This window comes from Misgurnus anguillicaudatus, chromosome 13 (assembly GCF_027580225.2).
Source record: "Misgurnus anguillicaudatus chromosome 13, ASM2758022v2, whole genome shotgun sequence".
In the NCBI taxonomy this organism is placed as follows: Eukaryota; Metazoa; Chordata; class Actinopteri; order Cypriniformes; family Cobitidae; genus Misgurnus; species Misgurnus anguillicaudatus.
The window spans coordinates 28,731,661-28,751,849 of NC_073349.2; the positions used below are offsets into that span (position 1 = coordinate 28,731,661).

At 35.9% G+C, this 20,189-nt stretch overlaps 1 protein-coding gene across 1 annotated transcript; it reads left to right on the forward strand.

The window, feature by feature from the left end:
- Positions 1-872: 872 nt before the first annotated feature.
- Positions 873-17,790, forward strand: tmco4 (transmembrane and coiled-coil domains 4). The gene is made up of 14 exons (XM_055187870.2): positions 873-1,078; positions 3,683-3,815; positions 3,897-4,071; positions 4,162-4,189; positions 4,303-4,432; positions 8,245-8,342; positions 8,520-8,663; positions 12,735-12,854; positions 12,944-13,108; positions 13,284-13,420; positions 13,514-13,598; positions 13,810-13,927; positions 16,554-16,671; positions 17,163-17,790. Exons 1-14 carry the CDS (start codon positions 1,033-1,035, stop codon positions 17,694-17,696), a joined length of 2,031 nt encoding a protein of 676 aa, XP_055043845.2. The 5' UTR covers positions 873-1,032; the 3' UTR covers positions 17,697-17,790.
- Positions 17,791-20,189: the final 2,399 nt, after the last annotated feature.

A 20,189-nucleotide genomic window follows, 5' to 3' on the forward strand; every position in this document is an offset into this window, starting at 1 on the left:
ACACAGAAAAAGAAAGGGGAAAAATGCTGGCATAAAAACGAAAGGAATTTTTTCGAGTTAGTAGTTGTGAAAAGAATGTAAATAGACTTAGAGACGCATTCAGAAACTGAATATGCTAAATGCTCTGGTGATTTTAGGTCACAGATATGCTTTTTGAGTTTAAGAAAATTATATAACCATGCATTTCACAAACTGTCTTCTTGGATCATTTCAGGTATGGACATTTTTTTAAACAGAAACAAGATACAACAGTTCGAAGGTGTAAGATAAAGTTGTTAAATGCTATTTGGATTATGTAATGAGACTAATGTTAATGTCATCCAGGTAATATAAAGAGGGATCATTACATGCTATAAGTTATATTTTTAGGAATTATCTAAAGGCAATCCTTTTTAATAGCTTTTTTACCGATTTGCTTTAAAAGAAATGAATGAAGTAATGTTATATATCACACAGAGATTTCACTTTTTTGAGATAGAATGCAGAACAGGCTTAAATAGAGCGGTAGTTTATGTGTACTAATAGCGGCCCCTGCTGGCAAATAAATGGCACTTCAACAATTCTTCCGGTATATATTTATTATGTTCGTTTCAATTGCAGATGCTTTTTCTTTAAATTATCTCGAAAATGTAATCGAAATTATTAATCTTTTTATGAAGACGTAATGTCGTTAAACAACTTATAATGTCATACTGACCGTTTCTTCGTAACATTCCTGTAATGAAAGTACCTATTTAATATTCATGAACGAAACTTTTCCCAGGATTCTTATTGAACAGGCCGACGTTGCATGTCAGCCAATCCACTCTCCGTCTTTGGGCAACCTCCCCCTTCTTCATTAATATTCATACGCCGGTCCTTCGCATAGGCGGGATTCGTAAATAACGGAATTAATGAAGTCGGTAGGAGGCGCTGCTGCTACTGAGGTAAACAAATCTCTGGTGGTGAACTTTCGTCGATCGCAAAAAGAAAGTAAAAACTTTTCTGCATGCGAAAACAAATCTGCTATATTTGTATTGTTGGACGAAGCCTATGGACCCGACAAATAACAACATTGGGGGTCCGAAACTGACGCCAGGTATTTATATTATTCACTAAACGTGCAGTTACATACGTACAGGCCCTTCAAATTATCTTTAGACAGCATAAACAAAATAAAAGTCTCTCTGTTTCTTATCGCGAATGAGTTAAAACGTGTATTAGTTGTTGTGGTGTTGCGCTGGGTTATATTGTTTTATGAATTTTGATATATTATTGTTAATGTATATGTTATTGATATATTATGTTTTCTGTGGATCAGTGATTTGACAGCGCTCTTGCCTCTTTTGTACTGACGTGTCCAACAGCTGCTATGACCAACGCTGGACTGTAAACAAAAACACACTTTTTTTGAACAAATAAAATTAAACACATTATCACCAGTCCATTTTACCAGAACGAAGCTAAAAAAATGTTATATTATAGGTGTGTTACATTGCTTGTTGTTGGTGTGATGTCATGTTTGTATAATAATAACACGTGACTATAGTAGAAACATTAAATTTTGTTCTGAACTCGGAGTGCAACCATAATATTGATCTTTCCACACCACAGTTTACTTCATACTTATATGCTTTTCTTTCCACAATAGCATGTCTGGATCAACCTTTGCACATTCACATGCAAAACTGACCCATTACATTACTGTTCTGTGTGTTATGCTGTTCATGCAGTTTATGAAGTATTATTTAGTACATTTACAAAGCTTTTTTACGTCTTTGACATACTCATGTGCATGAATAATTAATTATTATGCAATCTTGATCACATTTTTTTCCAAGCACATTTTACCAGTTCCAAACCACATCAGTCTTAAAGGGATAGTTCACCCAAAAATGAAGATTCTCTCATCATTTTCTCATCTTTATGTTGTTCTAAACATGTATGCATTTCTTTTTTTCTGATGAACACAGAAGTTGTTATTTTGATAAATGATGGTAAGCACCTAGCTGAGTGACTTCCATAGTAGGAAAAACAAATAAAATGGTACACATGCTTACCATCATTTATCAAAATATCTTCTTCCTCATTCATCACAATACTTCCATAATATTTGTTTTCCTACTATAAAAGTCAATCGTTACAATCAGGTGTGTGCTTACCATATTTTATCAAAATATCTTCTTTTGTGTTCATGATGACAGAATTTTAATTTTTGGGTGAACCATCCCTTTCATAACTACCATTAGTTTTGTATAATCATTTTTAAGTATAAATATATTTATAAATGTTATTATATTATTATTTATACATTTATATTATTGTTAATGAGGAGATTGAAACACACTTTATATTTGACCCTGGATTACAAAACCAGTCATTAGGGTACATTTTTTAAAATTGAGATTTATATGTCTGAAAACTGAATAGCTAAGCTTTCTATTGATGGTTTGTTAGTATAGTAATATAAGAAGAGTTACAGCGCACTCACGATCAATAAGGTGCCAGACAATAAAGTAGTCAATAAAAATAAAGTATAGTTAGTATAGTAAAATATTTGATTGAGATACAGCCATATAAAAATCTGGAATCTGAGGGTGAAAAATCTAAATATTGAGAAAATCAACTTTGAAGGTGTCCAAATGAAGTCCTTAGCAACTGCATCCACTTACAAAGAAACCTTGACGAAATTCTCTTCATTGAACATGATCTTTACTTAATATCCTAATGATTTTGGGCATAAAGGAATAAATTAATAATTTTGACCCATACAATGTATTGTTGGCTATTGCTTCAAATATACCCATGCAACTTGTGCTCCATGGTCACATATTCAGGCGTGCATTATTATTACGCAGGTTTTCTTTGGAGATTTATGGATTCTTGACCTTAGCAACGTCTCTGAGAACCCAGATAGGTTTTGGAGACTTCATTTAGGTTGTAGTTCTGGAAAACTGTGGCACCAGAGACTAAAAGGCTTCCTTTTAATACTAAAAAGTATTAAATAATGAAATTATTGTGTAATACATTTATAATGTTAGTTGGCCTATTTTTCCTCACTTGGGACATCAGTGGTAGGTACAACCATGCACCTGAATATAAGACGTTTCATTTCCAGTCCTCATCAACAATAATATATCACTTATAAATGATTATATACAAAATTAAAGATAACTATTAAGATTGATGTGGTTTGAATGGGTAAATTGCTTGGATAAAACTACTGTGTTCAAAATATAGATAGACTGTTTATAATACAATAAACATTTATTTTTACACAGTCTTGTTTTTTCTTGGAAAGTTGTTTTATACACACAAGATGCTATAAATTCTCACTGTACGCAATAAATTATATAAACAATAAAGTAAAAATATAAAGAAATCTTTAAGGCTTAATGTACAAGGTGTATATGCCTGAAATGACAATAAAGCTGTTTGTTGGTCCTTTTGTAAAATAAACATAAACCGGTATAAACAACATCTATGATGCTTTTTCTATAGTTTCTATAGTTCTATAGTATATCTGTAGTTGTTTGATATTATGACAACTCATTCAAAACATTATCTCTTATAATGAAACATAAACCTTGAAATACTCTGACAATGTCTAGGTAGGTAAACAAATGAATGCATATTTGTAACCATGTTAACTCCAGAATGAAACATCAGATTTCATTGTTCAGTTTTGAATGATTTATTGTAGATCCAGGGGGATCAGATCAGGATGAGTTATCAGTGGAGGTGTTTGGCCAACAGCTAAGTGAACCAGGACGTTTTGCTTATGCTGGATTATGTGGTGTGTCCCTGGGTCAGCTGTTTCATGGACCTGAGCAAAAGTAATTGCATTAACATGTCCATGTACAGTAATGTTTTCTAGTGTCCTTTTGATTTATTTGTTAAATTTGTCTTGAACGCAGGAGTTTCCGTGAGACATATCTGGAGAGTCTTGTACGATGGCTGAATTTGGACGAGTCTGTCATGCCGGTAATGCAGGCTTTCTTGGCAGGGCACGGGTTCGAAGGTACTGACACCTTCCTGTCTATTTTACACGCAGAACCACTGCTCAGAAACGGAGCGTTACCAATCACTCAGGTACACAAGTCAGTTTAACCAAATGCTTTAACCTATTTGTTTGTCATATGTGAACATTCATGCAATGTGATGTTTTCTTTCAATTTTCAGGATCTCGTATCATTCTCTGTCAAAGATGGTGAGTTTATATTGGCGTGCAAGAAAATATAATTTCTTAATTTTTTTCAGCAGATGTTGGAGTTTCTTTAATGGTTTCTTGTGTAATAGCTGTTTCTGATTCTTCTCATGCAGGACTTTACGATGCGAGAGCTCGGGTTCTGATCCGACACGTCAGCTGTCTCCTGCGCGTCTCCCAGCAGCAGCTGGAAGATTTTGAAGAGACTCTCGGAGAGAAATTGAGAGAGGCAGTGGAGGAGAGCGAGTGAGTGAAACTTTTTTCTCTTCTCAGCTGCTCCTTAACATCTCGATGGGGTTCTTGACATCTTCTTTTAGAAAGATGAGAGAAGAAGCTCATTTCTTTTTCATATCTATTAATTATTCACAACTATATGTGACCAGTCACGGAAACTAGGGACACAAGTCGGCAGCGCAAGTTTCGAGATAATGAGCAACAAAGTGTTTATTTTCAAAATTTGTGATTTTCGTTTTATTGCAGAATCTGTTAGTTGAGATCATGAAGAAGCCTCTCCATGTTTGAGATAGCAGTTTTTGTATATTTAAAAGCGTAAATTTTGCGGTTGAAATAGGCTTGTTTTTCCGGAGATTCTAGCGTGCAGCGGGGGGCGTCATTGTCTGTGTGTATTTACATACTGTATAAGCAGCTTGGTTTTCGCTCCCGCCCGCAAAGGGAACAGCGTGACTACTAAAATAAGGATAGTTTGCCCAAAAATGAAAATAATGTAAGCAATGACTTACCCTTATGTCGTTCTAAACTCAAAAGACCTCCGTTCATCTTCGGAAAACAGTTTAGGATGTTTTAACGTTAGATTTAGTCCGAGAGCTTTATGTCTCCTCCATTTAAACTCTATGTACGGTTTCCATGTCCAGAAAGGTAATAAAAACATCATCAAAGTAGTCCATGTGACATCAGTTGGTCAGTAAGAATGTGTTAAAGCATCGAGAATACAGTTTGGTCCAAAAATAGCAAGAATTACAACATTATTCAGCATTGTCTTCTCTTCCGGCTCGAGCGTGAAGTCACGTGACTGTAGTTCCGTGTCACTGACTTTATGCGGCGCCGCAGTCGAATGATGTCAAAGTACCGCGAGATCTCTTTAAGAAATCTTATGGAGTAGTTTAATTCGACTCGCTCTCGCGGTACTTTGACGTCAGTTCTTGCATCACAACATGAAGACTTATACATACACAAAAAGTCACATAGACATTGTTGAATACGTTATATAATTGGCTACATGTTTTGTCTATCAATATTTTCAATGAAGTCATTGGCTGCTGGAGGAACGAGCGAGCGATTGGTTTCATTAAAGTGTAATATATGCTGTTATGAACGGGTTGTTTTTCCCGAGATTCTAGCGTGCAGCGGGGGGCGCGGTCATTGTCTGTGTTTATTTACATGCAGCGGCGTTTGATACTTTAGTTATGGACCCGCCCCCCAAGGGAACAGCGTGGCTACTTAAGCAGCACTCTGACAGGCTCAATCTGATATCATTGATATCACAGTGCAAACTTCGGAAATGATAACATCCACAAAGACACCGACAAAGAGAGGTGTGCCCGAACAACTTATTTCATTGGAGGGAACAAGATCTGCAAGAACAATTTTCTGTTTCTTATGGGGTGAGTTTCCATAAACATTAAAGTTTGTTGTTTTTTGTTCATTGTAAGAACACGTACACGTAGACCTTCACATTTATTGCAATTGTTATTAGCTAGCTCAGGTTTCGATTGCCAAAACCCAAAGTTGTTGTTAACTCAGGACTGTGGTTTCGATTGCCAAAACCCCTATTGTTATTAGATAGCTCAGGACTGTGGTTTCGATTGTCCCCATTACTATAATGAGCTTTTAGATGGCAATATGAGCATCTGCTATTAATGCCTGAATTGACCGATGTTAATGACTTAGCTCACGTATGAAGTATGTGTAGCCGTTAAATGTGCAAATATTTTTACGTTTTTTTTTTATCAGACTTAAACCAGCTAACCACAAACTTTTACAGTGAATTAACAGTAAAAGGTATTGGTCATGGGGGAGCTTTACAGAGGGTATGGCTAATCTCAATGAGATGTAAATGAGCCCTATTGTCCCTCCCAGCAGCTGAGAGGGGTGAAAAAGCACAAACTTTACAAGCCGTTTTCTCAGCATTAAGAATTTTGGAGTGCCTACCTTCAAATGGCCACAACTTCTCCAATTCTTATCAGATTTCCATGTGTTACATATCGTTGGAAAGCTTAGAATCTGCACTTTCAGGATCTGTGAATAACTCAAAATGTCCCAGATCCGACTTGTGTCCCTACTTTCCGTGACTGGTCACATATTAAAATGCCACTCTTTCAGAAAATTGACTTGGTATGTGATGTCCGTGTTCAGTTTTAAAAATTAAAAGTAATTTTGATCAAAAGATCAAAACCTCGAGACACAGAGTTAGTTAAGGGCGAAGAGAATAACCTCAAATCTTCTTAATATTCAGGACTTTTTTCAAGAAGTAATTCCCCGCCTGCATTTTTTGTGTGTGGTTTTTTACAAGTTTCACAAAATGCCATTCAGAAAAAATTTTCTTCTATAAAAATATATAAACATACAAATATATCAAATGAAAGAACTACCGAGCCCCTAAGGTGATATTGGAGTAAAAAAATCTAAAGTTTAGTTTCATGTGCTCACGCAAAACCTTCATGTGCAGAATTTTTTCTTAAAGTTTAGATTTGCGTGCTCACGTGAAACTATGGCGTGCGCACGTGAAACTATGGAGTGTGCACGCCATAGTTTCACGTGAGCACGCAAATCTAAACTTTGTGAAACTATGGCGTGCGCACGTGAAACTATGGCATGCCATAGTTTCACGTGCGCACGCCATAGTTTCATGTGCGCACGCCATAGTTTCACGTGAGCACGCAAATCTAAACTTTAGTTTCACGTTCGCATGAAACTATGGCATGCGCACGTGAAACTATGGCGTGCGCACGTGAAACTATGGCGACTAAACGCACTAATTTTATGTGCGCACAGGAAACAGACCGTAAAGAACAGACCCTCTGCTTTCTAAAAAAACAAAGAAACAAAATGGGAAATAAAAACGTTTCATCCTATCTTCATTTTTTCTCTTTTTATAACCTTGGGTAAGGGTATGGGTAGGTTTGTTCGAAAATACAAAATTTTGAGCAAAAAGCTGAAATAATTGCATTTTTTGTAAAGGAATTTTGTTAGAGATCAGATTTAGAACGATGATCAAAACATACACGGAGTTTAAAATGTAATTAAATTAGTTTTTGCTTCAGTTTTTATAAATTGGGTAAGAGTGCCATCTAGTGGATAATAGTGGAATTAAATTACCTTAAAAACTTGTCAGGAAAGCGTTGTTGGCAGGGAAATGTTTTCTCTTAATTGACGAGATAACTCGTCAATTGTGGAGAAAGAGTTAAACTCTTAAAGAATCAAAATTTTCCCCTAGAATTCAGCTTTTAAGCTTATTTGAAAACAATTACCGTGTTTACTTTTGTGTATGTAGTCAAGAAATTACAGCTTTTAAATCAAACTTTTTGTTAAATGTAAAAAAATAGTTTTTCCTTAAAGTACATTTCTAGGAACTTGATGCTTGGATTTCAACATATATTTAAACGATTTTTCCTTTTTGAACATCTCTGACATCCAGCGTCATTGACCAGCTTAACCGTCGGGTGGATTATTGACAAAAGATTATTTTCACAAAACTTGCTTTGAGCCGTCTGCAATTTTAAAAGAAAATGTCAATCTGAAATACAGAAACGCTTGGACACAATCAATATCTTCACAATATTTTGTGAAATCAATAGAAATGCACTAATAGTTTTGACATGGGCATGCAGTCTGAATGCATCTGCTGATTGCTGTCTTTTAATATATTTGTGCTGCCATTGAAGGAGACCGCACACAGCCGTAAGTATTTTATACTTAATGTCAAGGTTTTTATTTCTTTGCTGTGCTACATTTAAATTAGTTTCATGTTCAGAGTAAATGAGAAATGTGCTGTAGATCCAGTGAGGTTTTCATGATTCAAATTCACACATCATCTACAGAGAAGAATCATCTAGAAGGCAAAAGAAGGAAAGAGGGCGTAAATTGCGACGCTACCTGCTGATTGGTCTAGCCACTGTTGGCGGCGGGACCGTGATTGGTGAGTCTTAGTGTTATATTTACATTTTCAAAGTATCATCAAAACCAGAACATTATATTAATTGGCAGTGTGAATGAACCAAAAATTAAACGATTCCGGACAAATCCCGGATGCCTTTTTCCTGTATTTTCCGTTATGTCTGTGTGAAACGGGCTTATGTGCTGTGGGTGTTGTCAGGTTTGACCGGAGGGCTGGCGGCTCCTCTGGTGGCGGCTGGGGCCGGGGCCGTGTTAGGAGCCGGTGGAGCGGCTGCTTTAGGATCGGCCACAGGCATTGCTATCATGGCCTCTATGTTTGGAGCTGCTGGTGCTGGATTAACAGGTCAGAAATATACGTGTGTGTTAAAAATATACAAGTGTGAGTTTTTGAAGCGGTTTAACGCTTATATGTTGTTTGGGATGTTTTTATCCACTAGAGCAGTGATTCTCAAACTTTTTCAGCATGCGGCCCCCCTTGTGTACGGTGCATTCCTTCGCGGCCCCCAAAGAAAATGTATGACAAAAACAGTTCACATATTGGGACGGTTTCCCGGACAGGGATTAGACTAGTCCTAGACTAAAACATTTTTAAGAGCTGGCCAAACTGAAAACAACTTGCACTGACATCTTAAAATAGATCAGTTCCCTTTGTTTCGCCTCAGAATGCACACAAGTAATGTTTTAGTAAGGCATGTTTGTTAAAACTAGTTATATTTCCTAATTAAACTAAGGCCTAGTCATGGATTAAGCTTATCCCTGTCTGGGAAACCACCCCATTAAATTATAAAAAGTAGGGTTGTTGGTTAGTAGGTTTATTTTTTTGTTTAATTACACAGAATTCATGATAATTATAAAATGTCATAAAACTGGGGCCCCCCTGGCATCATCTTGCGGCCCCCCAGTTTGAGAACCACTGCACTAGAGGGTTTTTTTACTCTTAATTTGACCACACCTTTCCCTCTGTTTCAGCAAATTGAATGATTTTTGGTGACAAATCTTATATTTAAATGCTTTGAAACATTTCAAAAATTTACTACCCTTTCGTGTTGTTAGTGGATGAAAACATCCACTAAATTAAATGGCTATAAAAATTTATCAAATTAATAATTTTTCCACATTTTTTTTCATAAATCTTTTAATCACCCTCAGTACTGATCAAAACTACCAAATCTTCACAAAAATTACATTATTTTAACTCGTTAATTGCCAAGTTCATAATTTGATTTGGAAAAAAAACTGACACAAAATGACAGATTTTCAATATAAAAAGTGATTGTAAACTGATTTTTTTTTTACCTTTTTCACAGTCTTGGACAGTCAAAAAATTAGTAAAAAAACACTGGCTTTGATGCATTTTTAGTTTTTGTGTAGCATCAGTTTTTATTTTTTTTTACTCCCTCATTTATTGTTAGTGACTGTTAGATTAAAAGGGCTGTAACGATTTATCGTGCAAATGCGCGTTTTCTCAATGAATGTATTTGAAAGAATTACGGTGAAATGTCACCACATCCAAAAGCCAGGGGGTGCACTCGTGCAGAAACGCCACTTGTGCCACAGAAGAAGTAGCGTTATAAACCCTATTCCAGGAAATGTCTACAGCAGGGATGGGCAACTTCGGTCCTGGAGGGCCGGTGTCCTGCAGAGTTTAGCTCCAACTTGCCTCAGCACACCTGCCTAAAAGTTTCTAGTATGCCTAGTCATACCTTAATTGGCTGCTTCAGGTGTGTTTAATTATGGTTGGAGCTAAACTCTGCAGGACACCGGCCCTCCAGGACCAAAGTTGCCCATCCCTGGTCTACAGGAATATGTATATCGCCGTTCTTCAAATTGTTTCAGGTATTTTCATGATAATAAAGAATATTTTGAATGACTTTGTTTAACGAGTGTTGCTTTTTTAAATGCACGTTATAAAAGACTCAGACTCATAATGATTTTAGATTAATAACAGACTTCTTACTGACCAAAACGCCATAGTACACGCACAAGCTGCGCATGAAACACAGAATTGCGATGCAGCGATGCAGATTCGATTTTAGACAGGCCTTTTTAATGAGACACGCGATATATCGTTACAGCCCTATAGATGAACATAATTTATTATGAACAAGGTTTTAAAAATCCAGTTTACAGTCACTTTTTATATTGAAAATCAGTCATTTTGTGTTCCCCCCCTTATGAACTTGGCAATTAAAGAGTTCAAATCATGGAATCATGGACTTTGTAGTTATGATCAGTACTGAGGTTGACTAACAGATTTTTGAAAAAAAAAATGTGGAAAAAATATTTATCTGATACATTTTTACAGCAGTTTAATTTAGTGGATGTTTTCATCCACTAACAACACGAAAGGGTAGTAAATTTGAACAATGCACAAGGGTTAAACGTGTAACCTTCTGCTTGCCAGCTAAGCTATGTAACCACTACACTTTTAACCACTAGCATATACTAGAGCTGTCAATAGATTAAAATATTTAATCTAGATTAATCTAATGATTTCATGAGTTTACTCGCGATTAATCACAAATTAATCTCACATTTTTATCTGTCTTAAATTTACCCTCATTTAACAATTTTCAGTTTTTTAATACTCTAATCAACATGGGTGTGGACAAATATAGATTATTTATGCAAATTTATATTAAAGCAGCCTGTTTACATTTTCGACCGAATCATCAGCCATAGTTTTGTATATGAATTTTTCTTTCAGAAGACCCTTTTCTTTCTCCATCTCTGTTTGCTGCTGCATCATTTGTGAGCTGTGCTGACAAATTAAGTCGGAATGAGCAAATTTTATGAGATGGGTGTTTTATTTTTTGACATTCTTTATTAAAAAACTTCAAAACAATGCATGCCTTGTTTGAATCTTCAACCTGTTTGAAGTTGTCAGAGTCAGCAAAGATAATTTTGAGAAAAATCCCAATTTACCACAAAATTACCACATCCATACCTTAAAATAATAGATTTAATAAATAGATTTAGCACACACAAAGTCAAAAACAATATCCATATATTTTAAACTTTTTTTCTTTTTTGTTTTATTGACATTGAGACAGACAACTTTAAGATCTACTATAATGCAAGGATCTTTAATGGCAACACATCCAGTGGCGCTGCTAGCCATTTTGGTGCCCTAAGCATAATTCCTTTATAATGCCCACACCAGTAACTGCCAGGATCTGACAAGTTCGAGGCGCATTACTGCGCATTACGATTAGCAGCAGCACATGCACATTTCATGATTAAACAGGGACTTACCTGGAAGTGATGCACGGGCATCATCTCACAGTTTCTTGTTGTTTCTTTTCTCAAATCCTGACTCCTGCTGTCTTTTCGGGGCCATTTCCATAAAAGTTGCCTACTGTCTGTCAAACTTCGTCAGGTACCGGAACGATCAACCGGCGCAGACCATCCAATGCAGGGGGACATACTTTCTAGACTAGAGCAATTAAATGATCTCGTACCCCCTTTTTTGTTACATATACATGGCTAAAAAGTGCCTAATAATATTTCTATAAGCTAATGAAATAATGTGGCATTATAATTTTTTTCATTAGGATATTATTTTTGGTGCCCCCTCAGCACTTGGTGCCCTACGCACAAGCGCGTGATGTGCGTTATGGGAGCGGCGGCGCTGAACACAGATATTTTTCCTCAGTTAACCAAACATTCACTTCAGATATAACAGATTATAGGTCCTACCTGGGTGAATTCAGATATTTTTAAAACAGTAATTTCGTGAAGATGTCTACATATCGGGGTTGCGCACTCGCGCCTCTGTGTGCATGCGAGGAAGATCGTTTTTGAGTCTTGACGGTCTTAATAACTCTTTAAACATTAATCAGGTCCCGAACTTTATCTCTCTTGATAACCCTTTTAACATCAAGCAAGTCCTGCAATTTATTTTTGAATTTCTGTATGCTTTAAAAGCGAAACCAAAATACACAGATGGAGACCCATATCTTTGCATTAGATCATTTATGACGGTTCACTTAGAAAACGTACAAATAAATCATTTTAGATGTTTAATGACTATTTAGAGCATTGAATTTGCTAGACGAGAGCTTAATGTTCTTATTTTTATGAAAACCTCTGAATCATTTAGACAGCACGGGTCACAGTAAGGCTGTGTCCTAATATATCCAACTATAGGCTTGACCAAGGGCGTTGTGTTAATCACTGTTAATAAAATTAGTGTTGTTATTGTGTTAATCACCGTTAATAAAGTTAGTGGTGTTAAAATGAATTTGCGATAACGCGTTAATTTTGACAGCCCTAGTATATACTGATGCATATGAATACATTTGAAGCTGTTGCTGAATTCAAGGTTAAGAGCATCACTTTATATTTCATTGTATGTGAAATATATATTTGATTCTGAAAAGCTATATCTACTCTTACATATTGATTGATTCAGGTTATAAAATGAACAAGCGTGTCGGTGCCATACAAGAATTTGAGTTTCTGCCGTTGAGTTCTGGAAAGCATCTTCATGTCACCATAGCCGTGACCGGGTGGCTCTGCACTGGCAAATACAGTGAGTTACGTACTGAACAGCCGTATATAATCCATAACCAGATAAATGTTGTTTGCATTCACATGCCATTTGATTGACATTGTGTCCAGGTTCGTTTCAAGCGCCGTGGTCCAGTCTGGGAGCGTGCGGTGAGAAATATTGTCTGAAATGGGAATCGCGTTACTTATTAGACCTGGGCTCGATTGTGGACTCATTATGGGATGGGCTTGCCAGTGTTGTGGCTCAGGAAGCCCTCAAATACACAGTGTTGTCAGGTACAGTATGTATTAAGGATCTAACACTATTAGGTGATGGTATAACAAGGTACTACTTATTATGTACAGTGCTATTTTTATCATTTGTGCAGGCCACCATTTATTGTCACTTTTCGTTTTAAAGAAAAATGATAACCATGCCATCCACATTGCTTTTTATCTGGTCTGTGTTCAGGTATAGTAGCAGCTTTAACATGGCCCGCGTCTCTGCTGGCTGTAGCCAGTGTGATCGACAACCCTTGGGGCGTTTGCCTGAGCCGCTCGGCAGCAGTGGGAAAGCATCTCGCCCAGGTTCTGCGGAGCAGACAGCAGGCCAGAAGAAACTTTATATTAGAGATTTCTCTCATTTTAGTTTAAAATGACCAATTAAAAATGAATGTTACATTTTCTTTTCTCTCCGCGCAGGGAAAGCGACCCGTCAGCCTGATCGGTTTTAGTCTCGGTGCACGTGTCATCTACTTCTGCCTGGAGGAGCTGGCTAATGATCAAGGTCCTCTTTCATTTCATTTCATAGAGTGTGTGAAGATCATGCCACAGTGTTTTTTTTTTTTTTGTATTAACAGTTCTTTGTCTAAGAAATGTCAGAATAAGATTTTTCGGTTTCTATTTCTGTCTGTAATGAAAGAAATCTGAAAGGTGTAAAGCTGTAAATGAGAACCTGATGGCGTTTGAAGGACATTTTGTCTCTTATTATCGAGCAGGTAGTGAAGGTGTGGTAGAAGACGTGGTGCTGCTGGGAGCCCCGGTGGACGGTTCGGTGAAGACTTGGCAGCGGCTGTCTAGGGTCGTGGCTGGGAAGATTGTCAATGGATATAGCAGGTTAGACCGGGCGGAAACATTTGCCAAAATGCCGAAAGTCTCTATTAGGATTTGTTTATACTCGACGTTGGTGCGCAGCAATAATGACGTCAACGTCGTGCGCGTTGGGTGTGCGAGACCCTTATTTAGCGTGGAGGTGTGCACGAAAATTTTTGTAACCGCGCACGCGGCTCCGCATGCAAAAATGATTGACCTTGAGGGGATTCTGTCCGAGCAGGCAAGCCTGTAATGTATCTTTTTGATCAATCCATGCAAAACAATGCATATACAGTTTTATGTATTAGGGGTGAAACAATACATTGATATGGATTGATTACATTTGTCACACATGTGTCTTTATTTTAACACTCTCCGCATCCTCATTCCTTGACGTAACATCCATCTACGCATTTCTGCCAAAGCGTGCATTTTTGTTTATTTTTGTTTGCTAGTGTCAGCAAGTGAATGCAATGCACCAACAAAGTGGTTGTAGCAGAAAAAACACAGCGAAAGAGGCAGAAGACGTTGTGACTGCTATCAGACGCAAATCTTGGGTTTGGAAATATGTTGTATTTGGAAAATGGATTGGACATACAGATTGGCAGATAACCTTTACCAGCACCAGCTGAAAGACTTTGTTGCCATAATAAGCTTGATTAAAAAAGTTAATTTTTTTCTTACTGTGGGTTCACACCAGCCACGTTTGAGGCGTCAAAATCGTGTCTACCGCCCCTAGTTTGCAGCTTGAACAGTTTGAGTTTACTCGCTTCATTTGCGCAAGAAAGGCCGCGCGTGAAATTCTAATTGAGACATTCACACGGAAATTTGCGTCATGAGGGCTTCTGCTACTCCATTCGCTTCCTGTAATCACCTCACTATTAGAGCAAGCTCCTGATTGGTTAACGCGGCGCGTTTTTCCGCCAAAGTTCAACTGATTCAACTCGCGCCTAGGTGGAAGCGCGTCTACCGTGCTAAATGCCTCATTCGCGCCGCGAGACTCCAGACGCGCATCAACGCGTCTTCACATTGACTTAACATTGAAATCACTCGCGCTTGACGCCTCTACCACAGCTGGTGTGAACGCAGCATTAGTTTATTGTTGTAAATGTCCCAATTGTGTGCCTTTTTTTAAAGAGTTTAATTAAATATTTATGTTAGATATTTTGGTTGCATTCGTGAGTAATAAAAAAACCTGCTTAACTAGGCATGTAGTATCAAAGTATCGATAAAGTAATCATACAAAATTGAATTGTAATCGCACCGAAGAAACGCTTGTGGATAAATATCTTATCGCTATGATCGACACTGTATCGCATCGCAATGAACTGTTGATTTACACCCCTACTTTTTATCTGACAATCTTAAAACAAAGTATGGAAACTTCGCATTTAAAACACAAATTATTTTACATATGATTCAGAATTATTGGCTTATGTTTGTATTGAATGAACCACTGGATGAGGAATGAAATACAAAGATTGAGATTTCTGTATTGTTTTGTTTAGTAAAATCGTTAATGAAATGATAAAGTTTAATAAAGACATATTTAAGATGTTGTTTTATTCATGTTCTCATATTTATATATCAAGCTCTAATGTTATAAGTACCATGGTTGATCCAGCGAACGACGACTTCTATCCTCTTCTTTGTGTTGGTTTTGGACTCGATTGCTCGCATCGCCCCCTGTCATTTTAAAGAATAGTGCAACAGCGAGCGCATCAACTATAAACACCTCGCCTGTTTGTTAAGACAGAGGCTCGTGGCGCAGAGCAAAGCGCGAGTATAAACAAAGCTTTAGTGCTCATGTTTAGGCGATTTGGACAAATATCTAACGCCACTTAACTCATAATTTGGACTTTAAATCGTGTGTCCTTTATTACTTAACCCACCTATTATGTTTGGGGTCAAATTGACCCCAAAACTATTTTGACATCTCTGAAAAATATGCTAATTGTATTTTTAAACCTTTAAATCTACCCTTTAACTTTTCCTTCATACTTTTTGACTTGAAGTTCCTTTTACTCACTTTTGATAAAAGGTTCTGCCAATATATAAATGTACATACAGTACACACAGTGTTCCTCTAAAACTGATCTAATGTGTGTTTTTCACTATTTATACGTGCAAAACTCTTCTCAAATAAAATAAATGTTATATATTATTTTCATTACTAGTTTTATTTTTTTACTAAATATACACTAAATTTACGTGCTACAAAAGATATGTTTCATAGAAATTAATATATAGAAAGTAATATATTAAATAAACAATTTAGGTATAAGAAAAAAATTTGTTTTCCTAAAATTGTATTTTAAATTTGAAGGTATTTGGCATATATTAAAACGATGTGGAGTCAATTTGACCCCAAACATTAAGTGTTGCTAAAATTTGAACATAACAGGAAGGTTAATCACAGAATTAAACGTTACATAGATTTATATTGGAAAAACCCAAATCATATTTGAAGGATGGATTATCAAAGAGACTTGGGTGTTGACTCTTCGAGTCTTCATTATGATTAAGTCATTTTAATTTTGAAATACGTGCTAACCCTCATTACAAGGTCATCAGAATAATAATTTACCATCATGCTTTTTTTGCAAACTGGAATTGAAATGATTGTCAGCTTTTATCTTTCTTTCTTTAGAGGCGATTGGCTTCTTGGATTCCTGTACAGAAGTTCATCTGTGCAGCTATCTGTCGCTGGGCTCCAGCCAATCAATTCACAAGACCGGAAAATCATAAATGTGGATCTGTCATCAGTGGTGAGCACACGCGTTCGCTTCAGTAATTGTGCATGCAGTGCATTTGGTTTCTGATTCAAGAGTAACTTTACAATATCACGACTTCACCTGATCACAGAATCAAAGTTTAATTTCCATCGGAAGTCATCTGATGTTACTTTCATGAAAAAAACGAGATTTAAAGCTTTCTGTCGAACACCCCACCCCCTCCAAGAATACAAAGGGCATTGTTAGATTGTCACCCACAAAAGACTGTAATTATTATAATTGCAGTGCCAGTGAGATACTCGTTGTCATTTCTGCGTAGTTCCAGTCCTGTATGAATGTATGGAAATTAAGTATAATTTTAAGCAACTTGAATATGAAATGATTGGGACATTTTGACTTAAAATGATCCATTCATAACAATCCATCTTCTAAGTTACAGAGCTTTTTTGCAAGCGTCATAAAAAATAAACATTTGGACTGGCATATTGAATGCTTTGAGTACTGAATACCTTTTGACCTTATAGGTGAACGGACATCTGGACTACATGCGTCAGATGGACACAATCCTTGTGGCAGTCGGGGTTCCTACTAGAGAAGAAGCCAGCGGCAGCCAATTACAGCTGGTTAATTTAACTCAGGATAAACTAGACATACCAGCGTCTGAACCAGATGATCAGAGAGAGGAACCATCAAACAAAGACACAACAGATACCAGTTTAAGTGTAAGCATAAACCAGACTGAAAAAAAGGTGCGGGGCAAGAGGACGGACTCTGAGAATTGCTGGGACATTCCTGATATATCCGACTTACTAGACTCTATTAATGACTGCGACCCCAGTCAGAGGTTGGATCGGTCAACGTGTGCCCCCCTTGAAAACGAGGGTCGTTGTGAATCAGACAATGAACCTAATCTCGAGCATACATCTTGGGACTGGGACAACACACACTGGACTACTGAAACAGAATCAAACACAAACCACCAATCACACACTGAAGCACAGGACCAATTAGCCAATGGCAAACCTGCTTGTTCTGAACCAAGCACAACAACGTCATAACATTCGCATAATTCTCAACTCACAAATGTTTGAGTTTTGTCTGGATTGTTAACTTCGCTCTGTGAAATATTTGAGATTCAAGTTTGCTGCTAGCAAGACTATTATACTGGAAAAAATGACTTTCTTGGTATTTTTGTCTTGTTTTCAGTAGAAGTGTCTAAAAATGTTTTTTCTTGATGAGCAAAATGATCTAAGAAAATAAGTCTAGTTTATAGACAAAAATTTTACAATTTAAGTAAATTTAAACTTATAACAAGCAAAAATATCTGCCAATGGGGTGAGAAAAAAAATCTAAAAATAAGTTTTCTTTTTTTTTCTTAAACACTTAATTTAAGCAACATTTTTTCACCCTATTGGCAGATAATTTTGCTTGTTTTAAGCACAAATTCACTTAAACTTAATATAGTTTTGTCTAAAAACTAGACTTGTTTTCTTGGGTCGTTTTGCTCGTCGAGAGGAAGCATTTTGATTTGGGAATTTTTGGATGTTTTTACTGAAAACGAGACAAAAATACTAAGACATTTTTTTCTTGAAAATAATTTTTTTGTAGGATTACTGGGCAAAAAATTACTTTCTTACTTAGTATTTTTGTCTTATTTTCAGTAGAAATATCAAAAAATTCCTCAATTAAGATGTTTTTTCTTAATGAGCAAAATGATCTAAAAAATAAGTCTAGTTTATAGACAAAAAAATATACAATTTGAGTGAATTTGAACTTGTAACAGGCAAAAATATCTGCCAATGGGGTGAGAAAAAAATCTAAAAATAAGTTTTCTTTTTCTTAAACACTTAATTTAAGCAAAAAATTTTCACCATATTGGCAGATAATTTTGCTTGTTTTAAGCACAAATTCACTTTAACTTAATATAGTTTTGTCTAGAAACTAGACTTGTTTTCTTGGGTCGTTTTGCTCATCGGGAGAAAGAATTTTGGTTTAGGAGTTTTTAGATGTTTTTGCTGAAAACGAGACAAAAATACTAAGACACTTTTTTCTTGAAAATCATTTTTTGTACGATTACTGGACAAAAAATGACTTTCTTACTTAGTATTTTTGTCTTGTTTTCAGTAGAAATATCAAAAAATTCCTAAATTAAGATGTTTTTTCTTAATGAGCAAAATGATCTAAAAAAATAAGTCTAGTTTATAGACAAAAAAAAATATACAATTTAAGTAAATTTAAACTTAAAACAAGCAAAATATTTCCCATTGGGGTGAGCAAAAAAAATCTAAAAATAAGATTTATTTTTCTTAAATACTTAATTTAAGCAAAATGCTTGTTTTCAGCACAAATTCACTTAAATTGTATATGAAGAGTTTCGTTGCAAAACGAGATAACCACCGTTTTTTTAATTGTTCAGAAATCTCGTTTTTTGGTTGTGCATTCCAATTCATTTCTATGCAACTGCAGTTGGTTTGTTTTGATTTAAACCTTCATAACTTAAAAAATACAGCTAAGTAGCACCATAAAACAAAATAATAACATGATAACATAATAATAAACATGTTTTGAGAAAAATGTTAAAAAATGGATTTATCTCGTTTTGCAACGAAACTCTTCATATTTTTGTCTAAAAACTAGACTTGTTTTCTTGGGTCATTTTGCTTATCGGGGAAGTGCATCTTGATTTGGGAGTTTTTAGATACTTTTACTGAGAACAAGACAAAAATACTAAGTAAGAAAGTCATTTTTTGCAGTGTAAGGTCTATGTTGCATAATCGTATGCAAATCTTATAAAAGAACAAGGGTTACCATACAGATCTGACACACAATGCACATTCAAAAACCAGTATGTGTTCCTGGACCACAAAATAAGAGTCAATTTTTTGGATAGGGTACATTTTTACATAATCTGAAAGCTGAATATACTGCCCAGAAAAAAATGAAGAGACCACTCCAGTTTTGCCTTTAATCATCATTTCCTCATATATTACGTCCATTTCCGTCCAGTGTCTGTTGAATTTGAACAAAAGCAAACCTCATGAGCGACATAAAGTCACCCTAACAGCAATGTGAAAGACTGAGTGGATACAAAGACACATTAAAGATGTGACTAACAATCAGGGTTGTTCCATACAATTTATATTTCTGAAATTTTCCTAAAATACATGTAAAAACCATTAGCATTTTGTTATTTAGAAATGAATTTGATCTCTGCAGTATTCAAGATTGGAAAACACTGCATCTTTTTTGTTATTTGGATCATGTTTTCCCCATTTCAATTTTCAGTAAAAAATGCAAGCAAAACATTATTTTTATTAGGAACTTGGCAGAAATGTTGTCAGTAGTTGGCAAAATGTTTTTTTTTAATATTACTTAAACACATACCTATAAAAAGTATATCTAGAAAAACTGAAAATAATCTTAAAAGTAGTCTCTTATTTTTGACGGCTGTATAAGATTGGTTAGGTCAGATAACATTTGGCTGAGATACAACTATTTGCAAATCTGAGGGTGCAAAAAATCTAAATATTGAAAGTTGTCCAAATGAAGTC

What these genes read in the sequence shown, in the direction of transcription:
- tmco4 (XM_055187870.2), top strand. Translation starts at nt 1,033, where the DNA reads ATGGACCCGACAAATAACAACATTGGGGGTCCGAAACTGACGCCAG. An exon ending in TTTCATGGACCTGAGCAAAA is followed by an intron (nt 3,816 to 3,896) that starts GTAATTGCATTA and finishes TCTTGAACGCAG; the next exon opens with GAGTTTCCGTGAGACATATC. An exon ending in GCTCTGCACTGGCAAATACA is followed by an intron (nt 12,855 to 12,943) that starts GTGAGTTACGTA and finishes CATTGTGTCCAG; the next exon opens with GTTCGTTTCAAGCGCCGTGG.